Raw genomic sequence first — 25316 nt, 5'->3', positions numbered from 1 at the left:
AAACTTGTCCCAAAATTCATTTAAATCTATTTTTTTAACCTATTTTTGGCAATTTCCCATGAATGTTGTGGGATATTTTGTTTTATAATTAACATTAACTATCAAATAAATGTTATTTAGTGAAAACCAAATTGATGATTAGTTTACTTAAAACCAAAATTTATTAAGAGAGAGAGAGAGGAGGAAAAAAAATAGAAAATTAAAATAACTTTAAAGAGAGAAAAGAAGAATTAAAATATTTTCTAAAGAGATAAATAGAGTTAGATAGATACGAAGATTTCTAATGAACATGACGAGACGAGAGGACTAACTTTATATATTATAACTCTAAACTTTGAAATGTTTATCGACTTAATTATATCATTGGTTAGGTTCACTTATATTCGATAAAAATTAACTTTTAGAAATTGAATATAAGATTGATTTAAAATATTAAAATTAAAATTAAGTATTTGATATTACACAAATTACAAATAAATTTTAAAATCGAAAGATTAAAATAATATCTCTTTTTAGGTGAAAAAACGCTTTTGATCCATCAAATTTAGAGTTATTGTTTATTTGGTAGTGAAATTTGAAAAACTACATTTTGGTCTTCAAGATTCGTAAAAACTAAAATATTTCTAAAGTTTTTCATCGAGTTAACTTGACTAATAAAATAATGACACGAGAAGTTGAAGAAGTAAATTTTAATTAAAGTGGATAAATTTACCGATTTCATATTATCAATATCATCTTTTATTACATTAACTTTTTCTTTATTTCTTTCTACCCTATTTCGTGTTTCTATTTTCTAAGCTCTTACCTTCCTCGTCTTCTCGAAGGCTATTTAGAATCATTTTTCGATCTTTGGAATGAGAGTATAGTTTTTCAAACTTAATAGATTGTTATATACTTAATTATTTTGAATATAAACGTTATATTTACAACTATTCCTTTAAAATATAACTAATTGCCGAAAATAAGACGTCAAACAGTTTAATAAATTTTAATATAGAATTTAAATATTTTATCAATTTTTTGTATTTTAGAAAAAAAATTCATAAACTTTTTCCATTAGAACAAATTAATTATATATTTATAATATGTTGTTTGTTCTTCACCGTCACCGGCCCCATCATCATCGCGACTCAGTACTGCCTTGAAGTACCATTCCATTTATAAATGCAACAAATTTCTGAAAACTATCATTCTTTCGGATAAAAAAATACAATTTTTTACCATCCCACATAAATTTATCACATTTTCACCCTCAAGTTCCTTCTCATATCGAAAATAGCATCAAGATTAACGATGTTCTTGATGCTCAATTGGACAGAATCGAAGGGGATAATCTTCGTCGCCATCGATCACAACAAAAAAGAGGCAATAAAAGCTTATCTAGGCTTTTTTTAGAGTCTCGATGATGTCCAGGGGAGAAAGCTTCAGCTGGGTTTCTTCTAATTCTATTTCTGCTGTTGTTAAGTAAAGAATCCCCAATTTTTGTACTGCCCGTTATCAGATCATTTGTGATTTTCAGGTCTGTTGTTCTTCTTTCCCTTTTTCCTATTTTCACTTTTAGAGAATTGTTTCAGTTTGAAGGTGTTACTTGTTCTATTCTGATTCTGTCTGTGTTTGAAGATTGATTTGATTAGATATTGGGCTTTTGGATTGAGAAATCATGGGTAGTGCTTCATCGATGCTCACTCAATATGATATTGAAGAAGTTCAAGAGCACTGCAATAAACTTTGTGGGTTAATTTATCCCTGTCTTCATTTGATTTTTTTTTTTTTTTTTTTTTTTTGAGTGGTTTAGTAGGCTTACTTTCGTTTACTATTTGCTTGTGTGTAAGTTAGTCTCCCAACAGGAAATAGTGTCCTTGTATCAGAGATTCTGCCAACTTGATAGAAATGCCAAGGGGTTTATTTCAGCTGATGAGTTCCTTTCAGTTCCTGAATTTGCTATGAATCCACTTTCTCAGGTTTTGCTTTGAAATTTTGTTTATTTTCCATCATTCAACCTTGAAATTGAATCTGCTTTATCGTGTGTATGTGTGTTGGTTATATCAGTGATGCCACTTATGATAAGTGATGTCTTTGTTCTTCTGTTGTTTTCTTCAGCGTTTGCTCAAGATGGTTGATGGCTTGAATTTTAAGGATTTTGTAGCTTTCTTGTCAGCATTCAGTGCTAAAGCTAGTGTGCACCATAAGATTGAATGTGAGTACTTGTCTTGCTGCTGCTTGTTCATTTTTTGATGGTTTTGTATAAGGTTCGAGGGTTCTGGTTGACAATGGCTAATTTAAAAAATCAGAGATCCTTTGGCAATCATTTTTATGGCAGTCAGTAGTAGTGAAATTTGGTGTTTAAGCCTTAAGGCCAATAATGCAATACAGGGAAAGGGAAAACTTGTCATCCATTTCTACTTGGAGGTCATCGAACTTTTTAGTCATACCTCCCTCGAGTACATTGGAGCAACTTCGTCTATAGTAGATATATTGGGGTTAGGAAGTTTACATTTGGAGAACAAAATTGTGAACACTATTGAGATTGGTAAAGTTGAGTTATTTAACACTGAAGTTGATGATCCAAACACCTTCTAAGATAACCCTGATTTCATATGGATTATAGGCTTGGTGACTAAATGGAGGAACTTTTTCATTTTCTCATGAACTCACACTAACCCATTATATTGATTTCAATTATCATGGCTCTGATATGCTTTATTAAAGAGTTTTGTCAATGTAGAAAACTACCTTGAGATGGTATTAATAGTTGCCTGTGTCTCTTTATTTCAGTTATTTTCAAGGTATATGATGCTGACTGCAACGGGAAGGTGTCTTTCAATGACATAATTGAAGTGCTTCGGGATTTGTCGGGTCCATTCATCTCTGACGAGCAGAGAGAGGTATTCCTTTCCTTAGTTTTACAATTTGTAGTTTGTATATGTATTGCCTTTTCAACTTTACTGTTACTTGAGAATACGATGCGATTCATTTATTATACATTAAAATAGCAAATAAAACCTCTTAGGAATCTATCCATTCAGTTATTTGGTGAGTTTAGTAATCTAATAAAATTTAGTTGATTTCTCGATAATGATGATGCCTATCCTGCTTGTGCAAGTCATCGATAGAGCTTAAGCAGCTCAAAAGGAACATAATCCTAACACATGAAATAGAAGAACTGAATCTTTTGCTGTATGCTTATATTATTTATTTTCACCTTCATAAACGAAAAACCCTGTTAGATTGGTCAGGGGTATAATAGTTTCTCTTTTCCCTTGCAGCAAGTATTGTGCCAATTATTACAAGAAGCAGGCTATACAAGAAACTCTCAGTTGACACTGGATGACTTCGTTAAGGTACTTTCCTGATAAGCTCTTGTATAGTTCTTGATCTATCAAGTTTAATGTTCCTCATTTTTCGTAATTCTTTTGCAGGTTCTTGGTAATTCAGGCATAAAAATGGATGTAGAAGTTCCAGTCGACTAGTTGTTGATTTGTGATGTTCCATTCAGAACTTAGACCAGAGTGTATACATCTGCTTCAGTTCATCTGTTACAGAAGGTTGTAATGGAAGACAAGATTTTATACTTTGTTTTCACAAACTGCCCTCTTCTTTTTCATAATTTGTAAAGACACTGTCAATAATGTTAATCAATGATTTCCATTTGTAACTGAGATCGAATCAATATCAACTCACAAATGTGAACGCAGATAAAACAACAAACTACATGATTTCATTGGAATATCTAAGCACCACTAATTTATCAGTTCATACATTTACAATCCGCTTAGAGCAAGGGGGAAATCAAACAAAAAACTTCGTTACTCTATTCTCAGCTTTTTCAAATTTCTCCTCTATAACCGCCTGATCCAAAATAATCTCTTCTTGAACTTGCAATTGCCATGCTTTTCTGGTGCTCTAACTTGGGGCAGTCACGGATACGGTGGCCAAGTCCACCACAATATGCGCAACCTTTGACACCGCTTGCATTCGTGATCGCTTCCACATCCTCCATTGGGTCATTGAGCTCAGCCAACACTGGTGGAATCCTCTGTTTGGCTTCTTGCAGAAGGTGCTTTAAATCAAGGAGAGTTGTTTCGCTTTGATTCTTGTTTATGAATGTTGTTGCAATTCCTGTCTTACCACATCGTCCTGTTCGTCCAATCCTATGAACATAATTTTCAATTTCAGCTGGCATATCGTAGTTGATAACGTGTTGAATGTCTGGAAAATCTAAACCCTTTGATGCAACATCCGTAGCAACCAATACATCTTTCTTGCTCGCCTTAAAGGAAGATATGGCATACTCTCTCTCTTCCTGATCTTTTCCTCCATGAATTGCCACTGCTTCAACACCTTTCAAGAGTAGATACTCGTGAATGTCATCAACGTCGGCTTTGTTCTCGCAGAATATCAACACTGGAGGTGGAGTTTTCTGTAGGCACTCAAGCAAGTAAACAATTTTTGCCTCTTGTTTCACATACTCAACCTCCTGGATGACATCAAGATTTGCAGCTCCAGCTCTTCCCACATTGACAGTCACAGGCTTTACTAGGGCACTTCTTGCAAAATTTTGAATTTTGGTAGGCATTGTGGCAGAAAATAGTAGAGTTTGACGTTGAGCCTTAAAATGATCAAAAACTTCCCTAATATCATCTTCGAATCCCAGATCCACTAGTCTATCAGCCTCATCTAAAGTAAGATACCTGTAACAATAGAAGAATTGGTATCAGCGTAAGTCATGGAAAATAAGTAATAAGTTGAGGTAACACTTATCAACAAAACTATTGTAGGAAAAAGGTTTGTGGCGGCAAGCAAGGATGGATTCCTCTGCCAAACAAATAACAATTTCAATAACCTATTTTGCTAATTGCCACCAGAGTTCTTTGCCAAACAAATGACGATTTCCACAAAAAATATGAAGTATTGTCAATAACCTATTTTCCATCATATTTTTCGTCCATTTCAACTTTCTGTTCATAGTGTATAACCCAAAAATGTAATACAAACTGGAATAATTCTTTTACCTGCAATTGTCAAGGTTCATTTTCTTTTTTGCCAACATATCCTTCAACCTCCCAGGGGTTGCAACAACAATATGAACACCCTTTTTCACAACCTCTATTTGTGACCTCATATCCACTCCACCTATACAAAGTAAAGGCCTTAGTTCTGGATATCCAGCCTCCTTCATGGGAATTAAGAACTGTTCCACCACTTCATAGGTCTGTCTAGCAAGCTCCCTTGAAGGACAAATAATCAAACCAAAGGGTCCTTCTCCTGAAACGATAGGCATCATGACCTCTTCTTGTAATGCGATCATTATCAAAGGAAGAACAAAAACTAGGGTCTTTCCCGAACCCGTAAATGCAATCCCAATCATATCTCTGCCAGATAAAATTACAGGAAGACCTTGGACTTGAATGGGAGTAGGTTGCACAATTCCTTTTTCTTTCAATTTCTTCAAAACTGGTTCAGGGAGTCTCATGTCCTTGAAGTTTTTAATAGGTGGTGGGATCTCGTCACCATCAACTATTATGTGCCACTGTTTGCGAATCAAATCACACGCCTTTTTTGGCATCCTCCTGATAGGCAATGGTGGCTTCCATCCAGTTAATAATGGCTCTGTGTATGTAATTCCTTTTGCTAGTTCACGAACTGACATTAGAGTTTTACGATCAGATAAATGCTCGATCATCTCTTTCTCTTGCTGAACAATCTGTTCTGTTGGACTAACTTCTGGTTGGTCACGCTTCATCTGAGATGCTTTTACAAGGAGACTAGGCTTGGCTTCAGCAAGTCTTGATTTCTCCAACTCTTCCTCAAGAGCAGAAGCCTTGCCCTTGCGCATAAGAATCTTTTGAGCTTCCATCGCTCTACGTTTTGCCACAGGAACATATTCGACATAATCATCTTCTTCTTCCAAGCTCTTTTCGTCCTTCATTTGTACATCCATCGAGAATCCTCTCTCTGCACCTAAAAATTATCACCATCAGAAATCCAACACCTAAACAATTCGAAGCTAACCCTAAAAACCATTAGATTTCATGTTGAAAACAGATATCAACTACAATTAAGCAAACAAAAAACCCCAAATGCAAAAACCAATTACAAACAAGAACAAGCCTCTCGCATTAGATTCTTCATTGATGGATTCCGATTAGGGTCTCCGAAATACAACCCCCATTTCAGTTCGAACGACCCAGAATTGGAAAAAAAAATACATTAAACGTGACAAATCAAGAAGAATAACCCACAAAGATAATCAAAAAGCAAAATAAGCTAAAACTTACTCGAGTCTTTTTACAAGGGGAACAGATCAGTCCTCTCGTTCTTCGTTGTCGGGATTCAAACAAGAACCAAATGAAGAAAGTGACACAGAGCGAGTTAAATCGGATGAAGGGTCTCCGTCCAGAAGACCAGCAGCCGCCCTAGTCGGAGGAAACAAGCAACGCAATTTTGGGATCCTCTCGGAAGTTCTGACGGTGTGTAAATTTGGGAGAAGTGAAAGAGTTTTGGAATGAGTACATGAAATGTCAAAATTGCCCCCAAATACAAAAGAAAAAAAACCCATAAGTTCCCTTTTTCTTTTCGGTAGCGTTTATCGCCCTCACGACTCAACGCCACTACGACGGCCGACGGCAACTACGAGTGGAAGGTGGGGAGCTCAGGTTAGTAATTCTTCTTCTTTCCCTCTTCATCTTCATCACCCAGCAACCGTTTGTTCTTTATTGCCCCTTAAAAAAGAAAAGGCACCAAAATATCAAATTGGTCCAATCCTCCCCTCGCGCGCCATTGCTGCTTCAATTCCAATTATGTGTAGTTTTCAAATGAGAAGCCTTTAAACACTAAACCATCTTAGAAATTTGAATTTTCAAGATAGGTGTGAGAGGTTTACAAAGATGCAAGATGGTTGCGATATATCATCTAATACCTATGAAACTTCCTACAACATGAATAGAAGCACAGTTAGATCACGTAAAACTAGTATATAATTGATTTTGGATTGGACATTTTAAGGGTAAAAGTTGAATAAAAAGCTAAAAACTCCTTAGAACATGTATAAAAGCATTAGAAATCAAATAAAACAATTGATTCGGTATTGAGCATTTGAGGCTTGGAAGTTGCAAGATGTTTGTTATATATTTTAAGAAATATTTGTTTACAAGAAAGAAAGAAAAAAACACAATAGCTAAAAACTTTAAAACGTCTGCAAAATATTCCAAATCACCTAAAGCAAATAATAATTAAAAAAAATTGATTTGGGATTGGTCATTTAAAATTTAAAAGTTGTAAGATGTTTACGAGACAAAAAACAATAGCTAAAAAATCTCATAACACATGTGGAAAATCACCTAAACACAAGTATGCATGAACGTGGGGTTAAAAACAATAGCTAAAAACTTGTGTAAAACCTTTCTAAATCACCTAAAGCAAATATAAAATTGATTTGGGATTGTAATTTGAAGTTGGAAGTTGAGAGATGTTTGTGAGGTATTTACGTGGGAAAAATATTACCTAAAACCTCCATCAAACATCTGTAAAATCACCTCCAATTGTCTAAAACAAGTATAGAATGGATTTGTAGTTTGATATTTATATGATAAGCATTGTGTCTATTTTTATACTTCTTCGTCAATGAAACAACAATACAAATATCGGGTATGTTTAATACATTTCCCAAAAAAAAAGGACAAAATATTGGATTGTATTTTCATACATCTTCAATAATAATGAAAAATAACATAAACATTCAACATTATTTATGCAGTACAATTACTGGACATTTATATATACATATCGAAAGTTTTACAACCAACCAAATTGTCTTTCTTTTGTTTCTATTTTCTATCAAATTTCTTTGTCTTCCAAACAAGCTTTCGATTACAAACCAAACTAACTTATTTGATAATCGTTTCCCTGTTCGTTATTTCAAAATTGTTTGTAAAAAGAAATGGACCACGTTTGGGGGCCATATAACAAAGCTTTGATATGTTTCTTTTTTTTTTTTGTAAACCCTACAAATGCCTTTATGGATATTTGTTTTGGTAAATAGCGATATGATTGATAATTAGTGGGACCAAAGCAAAGCAATGTGATTGGATGATTGTCGTTTTCACAAATTAAATTTTTCTTTATCTTACTTTATTATTCACTTAAATACTTCTATTTGATTATGACGTCTTTCTCTAAAGGTCAAAAGGGTCATTTTCTTCCTTTATACACTGAAAACCATAAAAGCAACCAAATCCCTTTCTTTTTCTTCCTCTACCATTTTATTTTTCCTAAAAAGAAAAATATCAAATTATTAAAGTTTCGAAATATTTTATTTTTGTTCGTCATCTTTTAAAAATGTACATTTTTAGTCGTGGGTTTATAAATACGAGCCTATTTGAACTTTAAAAAGAATATATTTTGAAAACGCAAAATCGAATGAATCTATTCGAAGTTAAAATATTATTTTAGTTTGTATACTTGAATACTTGTTCGATTTCAATTGTATATTCAAATGTTCAAACTTATTCTATGTAATTAGTAGGTCTCGAATTTAGTAGTAAGAAAGCTGCAACTTAATCTTCTAAGCATTAGTAAAAAAAAAAGAAGAAGGTTATTCCCATAAAATATTATAGATCTGATTCATTTAAAGAAATAAGGAATCGATTAGTACGATTTAAATGAATAAAAAACAAAGCATAAATTTGTACTCCATAAGGTTTAAAGAGAATTTTTTCGATAGCAAGAAAACTCTCTAACTTACAAAGGCGACCATTATCGAATATTAAAGTTCATTTAAACATACAAACTTTCTCCCAATATTCCAATATTAAGAACATCATATGCTCCACTTTCTCAAATCAAATTTAGGGCATCTAATCGAGATAAAATTTAAATACTAGAAAACGAACCGCAAATAAAAATTAATATTTAACAAATTTCATCACATTTTAATTTAAAGTGAATATTTTAAGATTTTATCCAAATACTATATCAAAGTAAACATTTCAGTTAATATATTCCACAAATTGCTACATCTTATAACAAAATGATTTTGCCTCTCAACTCTCTTAAAAACAATTCAAAATAAAACAACAAACCCCATACAATTTCAAAACCAATCATTAATTCAATCTCAAATGGAATAATTTAATTTTTTAAATACATAGTTTTTAAAATCCATAAGAAAGTATAAGTTTTATATATACTTTACTTGAAGCACATATTAATCCAACACCCCAAAAAAAAATACATGATTTCTCTAATAGGCTCGACCACATGCCATCAAATCATATTATATAAAATATTCCACAATCTTATAATATATGCTTTAGATTAAATGAAAAGAACCCCAAATGAGATTGCGTGCCCAATTTGCCGAAGCCACCCTTAGTGGGTCCTCTCTCTTGTGGATAAAGTCTAACCTCCAACAAATCTATATCCCTAATATGGAAATCATCATTAATCATACTTATTATCCCTATTTTGTTTAAACTCTCATTTAATACCCTTTATTTTCATACATCTTTTCATTCTATCTTCTCCTTCTCAAAAATTCATATTAGCCAAATTAAAAAAAAAAAATTGATTTTTAAAAAAATAGAAAAAAAAATGAAAATATAATTCGTGTCACTTTATTTTATAAATTGCGAAAGTATAGTCTTCTGATAACTTTATGGTACTATTTACGATTATTGATATTTATTTTTTATTTTGTTTTCTTTATAATTTTTAGAAATATTCATTGAGATTGATATTTCATCTATATATAAAGATGTTAAGATAGATATTTAAAAGCCAGAAGGAATAAGATAAACAAAAACTCAAAAAAGTATTGTATAGAGAAAGAGACATTTCAAAATTATGAACACAAAAAAAATATAAATTCTTCTTTTTTCTTTTAATTGAAAGAGAAAAGAAAAGAAATAATAATTAAAAAAAAAAAGGAGTCGCTAATTTCCGATGTGGGTCCCAGACCCCGGCTTTCTTATCCCATCAACCGAAGCACACCTAACGCCGAGCCACCGCCTCTCCCAAAACCACACGTGTCGGAAATCCATTGCTTCGGAGTTTGGTTCGGCTATGGACACCTCGCACTTTTTTTTTTTTGTTTGCCTCTCTCTTTCCGGCCCCTTGCTTCACTCTTCTTCTCTTGTAGAGCTCCCCACTCCCAAAGAAGAAAGATGAGAAAAAACCATTTGCGCTAAAGACTGCTTTTTGATAAATATATATTATTTTTATATATATTTTTTCGTCCAGTCTTCTTCTGGGAATCGTTTTTTTTTTTTTTTTTCCCTTTTCAGTTGATGTATTCAATATGATCATGTTCAGGTATGATTGTTGTTATGGTCTTTTTTCTTGGAGATGATTGTGTTCCCTTTTCCTTTTCTGATGATCATTTTTTTTTTTGTTCTCTTTAGAAAGTTTTTTGTTTTTCCTTGGTGGGGTGGTGGGTTTTTGATTGTTGGTAAAAGGGTAAGGTGATTTTTAGGAGCTTGATGATCCTGTTTAGTCGTTTGATCGTTTTTTCTTTTCCCTTATATTATGTTGACAGTGAGAAATCTCTCAAAAAAACGAGGGAGTTTGCAGTTTAGGAGGTGCGATCAGGGGTTTTAATTCAATCGATAAATGGTTTTATTGTTCTTTTTGGTTTTGTCTTTAAGTTTTGAGTATTTTGGAGTAGTTTCCTTCTTCACTCTTGTCGCAGAGTTAGAGTGAGCATAGGATATTTTTGTTTTTTTTGTTTTTCCCTTCAATGAATTTCAGTTGGAAATGGGGACTTCGAGAAATTGGTTTTGTTATTTTGGAACTCTTGTTACCTTTGCTTATACATCTATCTTTTACATGGTGACAACGAGAAATCATGTTTAGAAACATCAGATGAACATAATCCTATTTTGTGGGTGCTAGCCTTACTATAATTCATCAAGTTGAAATGTGTTGTTGTATTTGATTTATGGTTATTTTTTTCATGAAGAGATGTGTTATTGAGATTAATTAACTTAATCGTGCTATGTTCTATTTTGACAGGGTAAAGTAACGTGCATATGTTATTTTTTGGTTATTGCATGGGTTACAATAATGTTCTGCTGAAGTTTTTATGACATAAATTGATTATCGGATACCTTCTCAATGGGGGGAGCTTGTTCTAGGAAGAGAGACCAGCTAGATAACGAAGACAGTTTGCCTAGAGGAGTATCTGGAAAATACTGTAAAAGTGGGAGTTCCAAATGGTTGACAACTTCATTTTCTCGACCTTTTGTAGACATTGATCCTCGACGAGGGAAATGCCCTTCTCTTATGGACTTATGCATCCGACGAATATGCAAGGTACTGAACTTTCAGTACCTCCTTGTGTGGCATTAGTGTTTTCTGGTGTTCACATGGTCGTTTTTGTTTATCATGTCTAATTTCTTTGTGTTCCTTCTGATGATAGGATATAGATCAATATGACAGTTTCAGTATGCTTCCAAGGGATATTAGTCAGCTGATCCTCAATGAATTGGTGTATTCTCAGCTTCTAAATAATATTTCAATACAAGCTTTTCGAGATTGTGCTCTCCAGGTAACTGAGAGTAAACTGTTTCATCAATTGGCATCTATCCTACTTAGTATTTTCAACATTTCTTTTGAACCAATTGAATTGATATAGTTCATGGGATAATTTTGTATACTTTCAGGATCTTCACTTTGGAGAATGTCCAGGGGTGAACGATGCTTGGATAGATGTCATCTCCTCGCAAGGATCCTCTGTACTTTCTGTGGATCTTTCTGGCTCGGAAGTAACTGATGGTGGATTGATGAACCTCAGGAATTGCGCAAATCTCCAATCCTTAAATTTGAACTTCTGTGAACATATATCAGATCGAGGACTGGGACATATTGGAGGTATATATCCAATTATTTTCAATTTGATCCTCATTATTGGAAACTGAGAGGAGGATCTCTCTGAGGGACTCTTTTTGGCTTTAGTATAACCATGATGGGCAAATCTTTCAGGCTTCTCAAGGTTGACAAGTTTGAGTTTTAGGAAAAACAGTGAAATTACTTCTCAAGGGATGAGCGTCTTTGCTCATCTTGTAAACTTGATCAGATTGGACTTAGAGAAATGTCCTGGCATTCATGGGGGACTTATTCATCTCCAAGGTACTTTCTACTTTTTGAAGTATTTTTTTCTGTATAGAATATTACCCTGTCAATAATTGTATCTAAATTCTGAATGCATTAGCTTTAAGTAAAACATAGTCCTGAAAAAAATAAGCTCTATATAATAGTTCGCGTTTTTTTTTTATTGTGTGCTAAAACAGATAAATTTACGTATTGTTGGGGGCTGACTTGTTACAATATTTTATTATATCTAATTTGAGTCTTACTCTTAAGTGTGCTATATTATTTAAGTTGGTGAAGTGGGGCTGTTTTAGTTACTTGAGGTAAGCTGTTCTTTTCGTTTGTCAGTACGCTTAATGTTTTTACGGCCTCTCTTGTACTTGATTTCTTCTTCAAAAAGTAATAAATTGATCTTTACAAAGTAATTTGAAAATAACACCTGCTGTTTTGAGTATGCAAAAGATCTGCTTTTGACTAGTGTTGCTTAGTTATGCACGTTAGTTTTGAAGCCATGTGAATTTTACCGTGAAAATGTTGACGGAACAATTTTCAGATTTGTGAGTTTTTTTGATAAAGAACATGAACGACTGCCTTTTAATTTCAATATTTACACTTTCTCAGGATTAAGGAAGTTGGAGTCTCTTAATATCAAATGGTGTAATTGCATCACAGATTCTGATATAAAGCCTCTCTCCGGTAATTATACTAAGGATTTACTAGTTTGCTGTCTATTATATGTAGTAGATATGTGGGTGTACGGTTCTATTTCTTGCTCATACAAGAAAAATACCATTGAGTGGTCCATATAGACTGCTATTGTTATGAATCATCCTCACTACTTAGTTAAACATAGGTTTCTTCTTTTAATATATTTTGAAATTGATTTTTTTTTTCTGTTCAGCAGCTTAGATGTTCATTCTTTTTTTGTTTATTTAGACATTAAAGATTTTGTTTGATTGTGGTGTTTGCTTTATTTATTATTAAAATCATCCGGCAACCTCTTTGGTTAACATTTTTGTTTTATAAACAATTATCTCATTTGCTCTACAGGCCTAACTAATTTGAAAGGATTGCAAATTTCATGCAGTAAGGTCACAGATGCTGGTATTGCCTACTTGAAAGGTAGGAGTTTATCATTGCCCATTTATATGTAATCCAATGCCAAATATAAGTCGTTTTTCTATTCAGAGTTTCAAGCCTTCTTGAAGGAAAGGCTAACTGAGCTGGAGACTCACTTTAGCTGGATGTTTTTTAGTTTTGGCATATTCTTATCTCATGTTCTATTCCTTTTGATTTATATCGTAGCGTATTAACTGTTTCCTAAGGGCAACTATTCATTGATATGATCCCAAATGTTTTATATAGCAGGTTATCCATTACCTTTGTTTTACTTGGTCTCCTAATTCTGGTACTATAAATGATGGTGTGAATTATATTTTCTTTGCATTGCACAGGACTGCACAAGCTTTCACTACTGAACTTAGAGGGTTGTCCAGTTACAGCTGCTTGTTTGAACACTCTCTCAGGTTATAATTCTTGATGCTGTCTATCCTTTTCAGGGTGCTAGTAATTTAACTTGTAAAATGTGTGTGAATTAGTCTATTTTTCAACTATTGACTGACATGCTGTTCAATAAAATAAATATCAATGGTTGACACTGTATTCTTTATCTGTAAATTTCTTTTCAAAATCGGAAGACAAATGTCTTTATGTATTTATATTCAGTTCGCCATACCATACTAACTTTTGGGTGCCCTTTTGGTCAGCACTTGGTGCCCTTCAATATTTAAACCTTAGCAGATGTCACATAACTGATGACGGAAGCGAGCAATTTTCTGGTAAGATTCTTCAAGAATCTCTCGTGAATTGCTTGCCCTTATTCTTTTTGGCATTCTCCCCCTGACCCTATCCTTCTCTCGCACACTTGCTGTGAAAATATTGAACTTATGATGGCTACTTTTTCACAGGGCTTGGGGCTTTGAAAATATTGAACTTGGGGTTCAATGACATAACAGATGAATGTTTGGTTCACCTGAAAGGTGTGTTCACTGCCTGAAATTCTATTTGAATCCATTTTAATGCCTCATTTTGTATTTCCTTAATGTCAATGAAGCTATCTGCCCATCAGCCCTGTTACTGGTATTCAATAGACATTGTTTGAAATTAGGGTTTTCAAGCTCAATAAATTTACAACGTTATAATGCCAAGTCCATAAAGCTTATACGGTACTTACCAATAAACAATATTGCACAATAATCTCCTGAAATGATTTTTTTTTTTTGAAGCTGTCTTTATAAGTGTAATTAAACACACACATATATATTTAATTTATGCAACAAAGCAGGTCTAACAAATTTGGAGAGCTTGAACTTGGATTCATGCAGGATTGAGGATGATGGCCTTGTTAACTTGAAAGGTTTACATTTAAACTTCAAACATCTCTCTTTGATTTTGTTGCACTTTTGTTACTTTTTATTCTTGTTTGCCCATCTTGCATCAACTGAAATTTGCTCTTCCTTAATATCCCTGTAGATCCAAGCTCCTGACCTTAAGTTTGCAGGTAACTGATGGAATTATCGCTACCAGTCCAATATTTGCAGTTCATCTTACCAACACGTTGTGTTAGAACCCATTTTAGATAGAGAGAGTTGCCATAAAACTGTCACGTAGCATTCCCTGTTTACAAAATACTAATCACTCATATATAAGATTCACTGATGTCGGTGCAGTCTTGGATGGATTTTGTAATAAATGAATCATTTATAAACTGTTTGCTGAAATTTCCTTTTAGGTAGGACGTGTTTAGAGTTTCATTCTTACGGTTCCTTTTATTAATCGGCCATATGTTATCATTGCCAGAGGGAAGTTTGGTATAATAGATAGTTCATCACAATTGGAAGTCCTAACTCCTAGGTATTCAGTCAAGTCCATGATCATCAAACAAGGGCAATTCATCCCTAAGGTTGAGAGAAACTCCCCAAAAAATAAAAGGTCCATATTAAAAAATCTCCCTAATACAACTCTAAAATGGCAGACAGATAACTAATTAGATTTTAAATACTAATTAATTTAAAACTAACAACTAAACTAATATTAACTATATTATATAAATGATTTAACATTCATCTACATCATTGATTTTCCCTCATAAAACATCTGTAATTGTATCTACTTTTGAGTTCTGTCCCTGGCTTGTGCTATGGCTTCTTGTCTTTTGTAATTTTTTCCCTAATTGATTGCTAAAACTTTCTACCTACTTAATTTGTTTCAGCTCTTCACCGTTTGAAATGTTTGGAGTTGTCTGATACTGATGTTGGAAGCAATGGTCTACGTCATCTATCTGGTTAGACATCAGCACTAACTTGGCAATACACACCACATACACAAACACATGTATTTTGAGAGAAGGAATTATTTGCCTGGCTCTAAAAGAAGTTTACGTTATTCATGGATATTTTTATTCTTATTTAATGTGCAACCACTTCAATTTGAATTAACCTAACATATCTCATGTGCTACCTCGTTGTAAGAATATTTTATCAGTTAGATTTATCTTGTATGCTTTTTATGAATTTGAGAAATGATAAAAAGGAGAGTTGAATACCGACAGTTGGGTTATGTCTTCAAGTTCTTTTGATTCAAACAAGAATTACAGGGCAGAATTTGGTCCCAAGGACACTAAAAGAAAAATTATAGGTTTTTGGATGTCGAAGGAAGAGTAGAAGAAAATGTTATATTTTTTTTCTTCCCATTTAAATTGATTGAATAAAACCCCATGAATATGATGTCTTCTGCATCAATCTTGATAGATGTGGTCTAGTTTGGCAAGTTGTGCTTCAAAATTAGCTGTATACCCATTCTAATGAGAGTGCTAGTGATAATTTTCCTTCTTTCCTTGCTGACTGTTTAGTACCGGCAAGCCTTGTAAGCTTGGTTTTCACAATCTTCAATCTGTTATGTTTTAGGTTTGTTTAATCTGGAGAAATTGAATCTCTCATTCACCGTAGTTACTGACATTGGCTTAAAAAAGCTGTCTGGGCTCTCATCTCTTAAATCACTTAATTTGGATACTCGCCAAATTACAGACATCGGACTTGCTTCCCTTACTGGTACATTTTCTTCTGTAGAGAAATGCTCTGATATTTGAATTCTCTTGGAGTTCATCTTTTATGATTAGCCTTTTTATTCCTCTTTTGCAGGTTTAGTAGGATTGACTCATCTTGATCTTTTCGGAGCTCGTATTACAGACTCCGGAACAAACTATCTGCGAAGTATGCATATCACAGTTATATTATATTCACCTGCTGTTTAGTTTATGAAAAATATATTTTATAATAATGGACTTGCAAAATCCTGATAAGTTCAAAAGCTTCGGTTATTGAACTACTTTATATTTGCTAATCTCTTACTCAAATGAGCTAGGATATTAGAAATTTGTATGAATGGGTTATTACTTAGGGGAGCACGAAATGAACTTTTAAGAGAAAAAAAAGCGTTTTTAAATGCTTCAAAAACCGTTTCAAAGAAGCCCTTACATGTCATGGGGTGTTCTAGATATATGGGTTCTCTACTTCTCACTTCCGTTCTCTATTTTTGTTAACCAGACTTCAAGAACCTACAGTCCCTGGAAATATGTGGTGGAGGATTGACTGATGCTGGTGTGAAGAACATTAAAGACCTGTCTTCCTTGATGGTGCTCAATCTATCACAAAATGGCAATCTGACTGATAAATCCTTGGAACTAATTTCTGGTACTTCATCCAAATTTATAAACAATCTTACATTTTTTGTTGTTTATTTATGCGCAAAGAAGTACGAATATGGTACAAATACTGAAATGACATGACATGGACACAGCAACATTTTACCTTTTAAAAATTTAGGGACACAGCAAGAACATATGTATATAAAACATAGATTGTTTAAAATATATACCATTTTAAAACAAGAGGAAAATTCAAAGTCGATGAGTTTATGTATTTATATGCTTAAAATATTAGTTTTATGTATTTCACTATCAAATTATATTTTTTTTCGTCTTCTCTAACGAATGTTGGTTCTATTTTGACTTTGTACAACTAGTGTCTAACACATATAATACTTAACAAGTGCTGGACACGCACTATCTTTAATTTAATTATTTTTGCTAGACAGTCTGTTGTATCATAACATTTGATGACACAATGCACTCTCTTTTGTAAGAGATTGGTTCATTTACATTCTTCTTCTAAAATTTGTATATTGGCGCTGAAGGAAAAGATAGTTGGAATCTCTGTATATATGTTCTAAAGTCTCTACTCCAATATATATTCCCACAGGTTTAACAGGGTTGGTCTCTTTGAACATTTCGAATTCGAGAATCACCTCTGCGGGACTACGACACCTGAAAACTCTGAAGAATCTAAAGCAGTTGACACTGGAGGCATGTCGGGTTTCAGCAAGTGACATAAAAAAGCTTCAATCTACCGACCTCCCGAATCTGGTGAGCTTCCGCCCTGAGTAGCCGTGAAGAAGAAGATGCCCTGTGATTCAACCTGCCACAAAGGCAGAGTTGTAAATAATGATATCCAGGCAACAAGTTCTTATCAAATTGTACATAGTTTTGGATTTGTTTTAGGCCATGAGCTTTCAAAGACCAAGTGTTTTTAGTGGTTTTCTTTCTTTTCAGTCTAGTTTATTGGAAAAAAAATTGGGTAAGAAATGGTAGAACCTTGCAAGCCATGGCAAAAAGAAGTGGTACCAAAAAAAAAAAAAAAGAAAAAGAAACTTCTGTAAATACATCTTCCTTCTCTGCTAAGGCAGTGGAGAATGTGAATAATGCAGTTTTTATTATTAAGTTATTTGGTTAATATGTTCGTTCATGTAAAAAACTGGAAATGGATACTTTTCCACTTTATGAACTACCCATCTTGTTATAATTTATTGTCAGATGATTTGGATTTGTACAGTGAAGTGATCTTGTCAAATTTGGTGTCTTCTTAACTCTGAAAATATATTCATCTGTTTAAATTTTGTCATTATTATTATTTACATTATTTGAAATTTTTTTAATTGAATTTTGTTAATGTCTCTCTAAAGAGAGTACGACCACAAGTAGTCCCCTTAATCATGAACCAAAATATTTATAAAAATATACCCTTAATCATGAACCAAGATATTTATAAAAATATAATAAAACTTTTATAAGGGTACCAAATAAATAATTATTAACAAACTATTTAGATCTGAAATTTATCCAAAACTTTTTCTAAGCATAACTTCGAGAAAAAGTAATAAAAATATAATCTTAACTTAAACAAAAAAAAATGTATATTAAATTGTAAATCAAGCCAAGAGGTCGGATCTGGCACGGCCAATTCTATGTAGGGCTATATCTATAAAAGGACTAACATCCATTCAGATGACGCCACGTCATACCAGATGGGCCCAGTGGATTGGCTTTATGGATTAAAACAAATGGATCCCAGATTTGCGTCTAATTCAGATTGTATAAAGATTGAATCTTTTTTCTATGTATTTTTGAAGCTTTGAAGAAGGCATCAAAATTCAACTCCCATTTTCCTCGTTCATCAAATTTTGATTAAGCAACGACGATAACAAAGACGACGGTGGACCGTTGACCCAGAGATTTAGGTTTCTTTTCCGTTGGGTTTTTTGATCGGAAAAACAAGAGAGAAGAAACAACTTTCAATTCCATTGTTGTTGGAGTAAGTTCTTATTTTTCGTTCTGGGGTTGGTCAATGTCATTGGTATTTTGCTTCTCGATCTGTATTATTCCATAAATCCTTAAACTTTCTATGAATGGAAATGGATAATAAAACTAGATATGTTGAATTACAATCCCAGATTGATGTTCAGGACCCCAGATCGCCTGAACTAAAACTTTCCAGTTTTCCCCATGATGAAGAAGGTTTGATTGGATCCAAAACATTGAATGGTTATACAGAGGGTAAGGATGATCTGTTTGATGATTTGGATTTTGATGTTGATAGTCATCCCCTTATCACTGGGGAGGCTCGAGGCGAGTCGAGGATTTCAGGGGCTGTGTTTAATCTCACAACCTCCATTATTGGAGCTGGGATTATGGCTTTACCTGCCACCATGAAAGTTCTTGGAGTCGGTTTGGGGTTTGTTTTGATAGTTTTGATTGGGATTTTATCTGAGTTTAGTGTTGAATTGTTAGTGAGATTTTTGGTTATATCTAAATCTTCGTCCTATGGGGAAGTTGTTCAATGTGCATTTGGGAGATCTATGAAGGTCTTGACTGAAATCTGTATAATTGTGAACAATGCTGGTGTTTTGGTTGTTTATTTGATTATTATGGGTGATGTTATGTCTGGTTCTGTTCGTCATATTGGGGTTTTTGATCAATGGTTGGGACATGGATTTTGGGATCACAGAAAGCTTTTGATTTTGGTTGTGTTGGTCGTTTTTCTAGCTCCTCTTTGTGCTCTCAACAAGATTGATTCCTTGAGTTTGACATCAGCTGCGTCGGTAGCTCTTGCGGTTGTCTTTGTTATAGTTGCTTGTGCTATTGCATTGATTAAGCTTGTAGAAGGAAAGGTTGAGCCTCCAAGAATGAGTCCTGATTTTGGATCCAAGAAGGCGATTTTAGACCTCCTTGTGGTGGTTCCAATAATGACAAATGCTTATGTTTGTCATTTCAATGTCCCACCAATATACAACGAGCTCGAAACAAGGTCTCCTCAGAAGATGAATACAGTGGGGAGGGTTACAACTGTGATATGTATTGTGGTTTATGCTTTGACTGCCATATCCGGTTATTTACTTTTTGGAAATGACACCGAGTCAGATGTGCTGACCAACTTTGACAGGGATTTAGGAATTCGATTCAGCTCCGCATTAAATTACATCGTTCGAATTGGTTATATTCTTCATTTAGTTCTTGTTTTTCCTGTTATCCATTTCTCCTTACGACAAACTGTCGACACATTGATATTCGAGGGATCAGCGCCACTTTCAGAGAGCAGGAAAAGGTCTCTGATTTTGACAATAGTTTTGTTGGCTCTGATCTATATTGGTTCAACTATGATTCCCAACATTTGGACGGCCTTTAAATTTACAGGGGCAACAACAGCAGTCTCTTTGGGATTCATATTTCCATCAGTTATTGCATTAAAGCTAAGCAAGAACAGTGGGCAGGGGAGCTTGAATGCAACAGAAAAGCTCCTATCATGGTTAATGCTAGGGCTGGCTTTCATTGTTGGTATTGTTGGATTGATTGGTAATATCTACAGCTTAAGCAATCATTCTGAGTAACCATTCTTTTAAGTGTTTCGAAGTACATTTTTGCATAAGGTTCGTCGATTCATGTTAACTGATCTTTCAGAGCTAGATTTTTTTGGCGCGATATTCGTTACCACGCCTGCGTAATTCAAGAATTCATACATAATGGCATCACTTGAGGTATGAAAAAGACAGTTTTGTTTTGCAGCATTCCTCGAGAGTTATGTAACCATTATTGAGAGAGTTGTGTACCCTATCATTTGGAATATTGCATGGATAAATTAAAAGTAGGTGTCAGAATTTTCTCGAACAAGATACTACATAAGTTTATTTGATATTGTTTTGCATTAGTGAAAGATTCAGCTCTTAGAATAAGGAAAATTTACTTCTATTCAATGCAAACTCTTCTTGATCAAACAATTTGAAATGTATGTTTACAATCTTGAACATTAACTTGTCCTTGACTTACAGAAGAACGTTACATTGAACAAAAAAAAAACTCAATTCCTCTACGTGTGTTGTTCTCGGTCCGTGTCTCAAAAACTTCATCATTGGTGTGATTATTTGAGTTCTCGATGCATAGAACAGAGGATAGTTCCACAGAGTTGAAATATACGTTAATCTGTCGACGGACTCATTGCCAGCGGCCGGGTTAAGATGGCATAAGCAACGGCAAGCTTCTCACTATGGTACAGAAGCTCATTTTTGTTTTTGTTCTTCTTCCACATTATGGAGCATAAAATTTGTATCTGGCACATAACCTGCCATGGTGAGATATTTTAACAACACCTTCAAGCAGGAATGGATCTCTTCAATCTTGTCATGAGAATCGTCCTTGGTAAGAAAATAGTGTACCTGCACTTCATCCGAAACCTTCTCCGACAGACCTTTACATGCATATACATTAGACAATACAACATACGTTCCAGGTCTATCGGTTCCTAGGGAAAGTAGCTTTTGTGCAACCCAACCTTTTGTGCAAGTTCTAAATTACGATCCTACGAGCACCAAGAAGTGCCTCCCATATAACACAATCCCGATTAACCGGCATGGCTTCAATTAGAGCTTCAGCATCAGAAAGATTTCCTGCTCTGCCAAGAAGATGGTACAAGAAGTGCCTCCCTTGTCTTTCATCCCCAAGCTTTTAGTAGTTCCAAGGGATGCTCATGCAGAAAGGAGGGGGGAAATCGGTGATTCGAAAGCATGTCACCGAACACGCTTGGCTTGTCCATAAGCGCTGATATAATGGTAGTCCAAGACACAACATCACATTCTGGCATCCTTTTAAAAGTTTTCTGTGCATCATCCAAAATGTTCTCCACAAAACCACAGATAAGAGAGTTCCAAAGTTACAGTATCTTTATTCTTCGTCGTCTTAAATAACAGAGAAACATCATTTATGGCATTACATTTTGCATACATTGATATTAATCCATTTCCCACAAATAAATTAAAAACCGACGCCTCATTTTGATGGAGAGAGAACGTAATCTGCATACCAACCTTAACCAATCCAACATTTGAACAAGCAAAGAGGGCAAAGTGAAGCTTGAAAGATTTGGTACAACAGCTCCTGATCAATGGAGTTCAGCAAACAACTCCAAAGCTTCAATGCTTTTACCATTTTGCTCAAATACCCAAGAAACAGCATCTCGCACAGGGGTGGAGATGCGGCGGATGTGAAAGAGAAGAGGGCGTATCATCGAACACAATGGGTGGCGCTGTAACCCTCACCGCAAGAAATTTGGAGAAAGAATCGGGTTTCTTCTCCCCATTTTCGTCCATAAGCTCTTCCGGCGGTGGAGGCGATAAAAGTATTGTAATTAATCCGTGGACGAAGGAAACAAACCTCGAGCTATTCGAGTTGATAGGGACAAGCAATTCACCATTGTATCTTCGTTTAGAGAAAAGACTAACGGACTAGATAAGACTAAAACAAATAATGGAAATTGAAGTTAATTATTTGACTTTAGCTTAAACTTTTCAAAACTTTGACTTGAATTTTAAAATTATTACTAAAATGAAAGACAATAAAACTAGTACATTTTTCAATGTTTGAAACATAAAAACCAATATTAAAAGTAATGTTTATAGGCTTTTAAGTTTTAAAAACTTCAAAACTTTTAAAATGGCATAGTGATAGTTTAAATTGTGATTATGATCAAGAGGAGCTTTCAAAAATGGCAGAGTGATAATTTGAATTGAAACTAATTAATCTATTTGATGTCATTAAATTATCGAAACTAATTCATACACAATGGGTAATATCGTAAGATTTCCTTTTTAACCAAAAGTTCAATAATTTCTTCTCCAATCAATATTTGAAACTATTTTATGTTTCATAAAAGTTGTAGTTTTCTCACTATTTACAAGATCAGTCTGCTAATCCTCCAATTATATACAAACTACACAATTTCAGTTCAAAAGCCCTAACAATTCCATAAATTAATCTCAAAACAAAGATCAGAAACGCTTAATCACGTTTTCAATTTCACGTTCCCCTGTACACAACACACACTAAATTCCATCCGCAAAAACAGAAATGATCGATAAAGAATTTCAAAAACCATGAATCACATATGTATGCATACGTACGCGATTCACGATCATGAAACAGCCAAACGAGGATCCGGAGCGGAGACGATATTGCAGAATCGAGAAGGTTTAGGCTGGAAATTTCCCCGTCTTTGAAGACCATGACTCGACGGCTTTACGATCTGCATCAGAAACGCCTTAAGGAAATAATGATCCGTCGTCGTCGTTGCCGCCTTCGATTGGCTTCCATGCGGAGGAGGCAGCGGCTGCGGCGTCTTGTGGGAGGAATTCGAGGGACGGCGGTGGAGGCTGCAGCGGAAAGAGCCGGGATGGGTGGTCGGAGCACAGAGGCAAAGGCGGGAAGAGGAAGCGGTTTTGTTCGCCATTGGAAACGGGAAGTTATAGCCTTAATTTGCATGTGAGAATTGAGTGAGTGATTTCGCTTTTCGGCGTTTCTATTTATCCAAATACTTTGCTTCGAAGTAACCCTTCCCATGAGGGGTAAATACGTAATTTAACATTTATTTTAAACCTAAGTTAATAAAACGTCCATTTTTTTCTAATTAAAGTAAGCTTAGCTTAGTGATATTGTTATGATTTTCTATTCTTAAAATTCGAAAATTCAATTTATCATTTGAAGTGATCCAATAAAACTGTTAGATCACTTGCTCGACTAAATGAGCGCAAATTTATTCATTTGTTACGAGGTAGTTTTTAAATGTTGATTAAGGTTCAAGGTTGATTGAATCTTTCTTTAGGGTTATTTTCTATAATTTTTTTTGGACATTTCCAAATATGTCCTTGTCTTATTGCGTGTTGTGAGGGTAATGTTTGAGGGGCTTTTTGGTCATTTGAATGCTTTGCCCATAGAGTGTTGCTGTTGTGCCGTTTGTTTTGAATTTGGAAGGCCCAATGTAAAAGACATTAAAAGTTTTGACAATTGAATTTTTTCAGATTATTATCATCATTTTGAGCATAGGTTCATATGGTTTGAACTATAATAATGTTTACGATTTAAAAGAAAAGATTTTATGATATATTTTTTTCAATTTTTTTAAAAATCAAATAGAAATACAGCGTAGACGGAAACAAAAATATGATAGGTCTTGTTATAATTAAAAAATAAGTTGAATTAATTATATCTTTCTACATACGGTTTGGATTGTAAACATTATTTAATCATCGTCAAATGTTTCAAGACAATGTTTCTTTTTACAAAAAAAAAAAAAAAAAATTAAACGATGATTGAATTATCAAACCATATAAAGAAAGATGATATGTTTAAAATTTTAGATTTTTTATACATTCTAGAAGGACATTGTTTTTCTTTCCATGGTACTACTCTACATATTAAATTTGGAAGCAACTTTAAATTAAGGATGTAAAAGTAATTCGGACTACCCAACCCATATTATAAGGGTTGGGTTGGGTTGAAAATTTTGGTTATATATATATATATATTATTAATTTATTATCATTATTCATTTAGTAAATGGAAAAAGAAGTAGGTCACGGACTCACGCTCATCTTCACTTTGTTCTTCAATCTTCATGACATGTGTCATCTCTCTAACTCACCCTTTCCCTCTCGTCTCAACTCACCCTTTCCCTCTCGTCTCAGCCCCTCATCTCCGGTGTTCACCATCTCGTTCTTGACCTGACAACCATACATAACCCAACCCATATTTTAAGGGATGGCAATACTATTTGGATTATTCAGATCGCCAACTCAACCAACCCGAAAATATGGATTGGATTGGATTGGGACCGTCTTCCAATCCAACTCAATCCAGACGGTCCCAAACCAACTCAATCCAACCCGTTTACACCCTTACTTTAAAAACATCAAAGTTTCAACTATTTAATATGAACTAAACCTAAGTTAAGTAACACAATGAGTTGAAAAAGAATTAAACTATAAAATACTCTCACAACCAACAAAAATTAACTAAACTAATTGGTAGTTTATTATCTTCTTAGTTTTATATTTTTCTTCAATTAAGTTTAGTTTAACAAAATATATAACGTGCGTATACATTTTTTGTTCTCTTTAGCCCCCCTCTTTTTGTCCTATTCTTTTAGATTCCCATCTTATGAATTTTTTGTCCTATTTTTTTTGGATCAAAATTCTATGAATATTTTGTCCTATTCTTTACCATTACAATCTTATGAATCTATTCAACACACAATAAAATTTATGGAGAAGGAGGAAAACAAACATAGAGACAAATCATCTTCAACCAATTATAATTCTTTGCTAGCTAGGGAATACACAAGAAGTTGCGGCACAACGTCACATGGGAGAGATAAACAAGTCCAATTTGAGCATGAATCTAGATTCCTTGTTGAAAAAGAAAACTGCAGAGAGACCCAAATAAACATTAATAAAATGGACCACTGTTTTCATGCAGTCACACTCGACCTACATATTAGTTAACATTGATAGGA

The 25316-nt window shown here is 34.1% G+C and overlaps 4 protein-coding genes across 9 annotated transcripts; 3 read left to right on the top strand and 1 right to left on the bottom strand.

The window, feature by feature from the left end:
* The first annotated feature begins 1115 nt into the window (after positions 1 to 1115).
* LOC103499819 (uncharacterized) lies at positions 1116 to 3655 on the top strand. Of its 2 annotated transcripts, none has more exons than XM_008462923.3 (7): positions 1116 to 1519; positions 1621 to 1730; positions 1837 to 1961; positions 2101 to 2197; positions 2776 to 2885; positions 3267 to 3341; positions 3420 to 3655. In XM_008462923.3, exons 2-7 carry the CDS (start codon positions 1661 to 1663, stop codon positions 3468 to 3470), a joined length of 528 nt encoding a protein of 175 aa, XP_008461145.1. In that variant the 5' UTR covers positions 1116 to 1519; positions 1621 to 1660; the 3' UTR covers positions 3471 to 3655. The 2 variants fall into 2 exon arrangements, with proteins under 2 accessions (XP_008461145.1, XP_050944683.1); XM_051088726.1 differs by having other exon boundaries at positions 1181 to 1519; positions 1635 to 1730.
* A 41-nt stretch (positions 3656 to 3696) lies between these two features.
* On the bottom strand, positions 3697 to 7164 carry LOC103499818 (DEAD-box ATP-dependent RNA helicase 35). Of its 2 annotated transcripts, none has more exons than XM_008462920.3 (3): positions 6279 to 7164; positions 5013 to 5961; positions 3697 to 4691 (listed from the first exon to the last, which is right to left on the bottom strand). In XM_008462920.3, the coding sequence occupies exons 2-3, from the start codon at positions 5939 to 5941 to the stop codon at positions 3827 to 3829; spliced, it is 1794 nt and encodes a 597-aa protein (XP_008461142.1). In that variant the 5' UTR covers positions 5942 to 5961; positions 6279 to 7164; the 3' UTR covers positions 3697 to 3826. The 2 variants fall into 2 exon arrangements, with proteins under 2 accessions (XP_008461142.1, XP_008461143.1); XM_008462921.3 differs by having other exon boundaries at positions 5013 to 5955.
* A 2948-nt stretch (positions 7165 to 10112) lies between these two features.
* Positions 10113 to 18039, top strand: LOC103499820 (uncharacterized). Of its 3 annotated transcripts, none has more exons than XM_008462924.3 (16): positions 10113 to 10311; positions 11011 to 11310; positions 11417 to 11545; positions 11661 to 11868; positions 11980 to 12126; positions 12709 to 12783; positions 13138 to 13209; positions 13542 to 13613; positions 13854 to 13925; positions 14055 to 14126; positions 14432 to 14503; positions 15359 to 15430; positions 16053 to 16196; positions 16287 to 16358; positions 16692 to 16838; positions 17406 to 18039. In XM_008462924.3, exons 2-16 carry the CDS (start codon positions 11113 to 11115, stop codon positions 17588 to 17590), a joined length of 1737 nt encoding a protein of 578 aa, XP_008461146.1. In that variant the 5' UTR covers positions 10113 to 10311; positions 11011 to 11112; the 3' UTR covers positions 17591 to 18039. The 3 variants fall into 3 exon arrangements, with proteins under 3 accessions (XP_008461146.1, XP_008461148.1, XP_008461147.1); XM_008462926.2 differs by lacking the exon at positions 10113 to 10311 and adding an exon at positions 10339 to 10455; XM_008462925.3 differs by lacking the exon at positions 10113 to 10311 and adding an exon at positions 10390 to 10577.
* Positions 18040 to 18563: 524 nt separating this feature from the next.
* LOC103499821 (amino acid transporter AVT6E) lies at positions 18564 to 20754 on the top strand. Of its 2 annotated transcripts, XM_051088689.1 has the most exons (2): positions 18564 to 18794; positions 18934 to 20754. In XM_051088689.1, exon 2 carries the CDS (start codon positions 19171 to 19173, stop codon positions 20365 to 20367), a length of 1197 nt encoding a protein of 398 aa, XP_050944646.1. In that variant the 5' UTR covers positions 18564 to 18794; positions 18934 to 19170; the 3' UTR covers positions 20368 to 20754. The 2 variants fall into 2 exon arrangements, with proteins under 2 accessions (XP_050944646.1, XP_008461149.2); XM_008462927.3 differs by having other exon boundaries at positions 18564 to 20754.
* The last annotated feature ends 4562 nt before the right edge of the window (positions 20755 to 25316 follow it).

The sequence above is a fragment of the Cucumis melo genome, chromosome 1 (genome assembly GCF_025177605.1).
Source record: "Cucumis melo cultivar AY chromosome 1, USDA_Cmelo_AY_1.0, whole genome shotgun sequence".
Lineage (NCBI taxonomy): Eukaryota > Viridiplantae > Streptophyta > Magnoliopsida > Cucurbitales > Cucurbitaceae > Cucumis > Cucumis melo.
The sequence above is the reverse complement of the archived record's forward strand: the minus strand, read 5'-3'. Positions and strand labels throughout refer to the sequence as shown.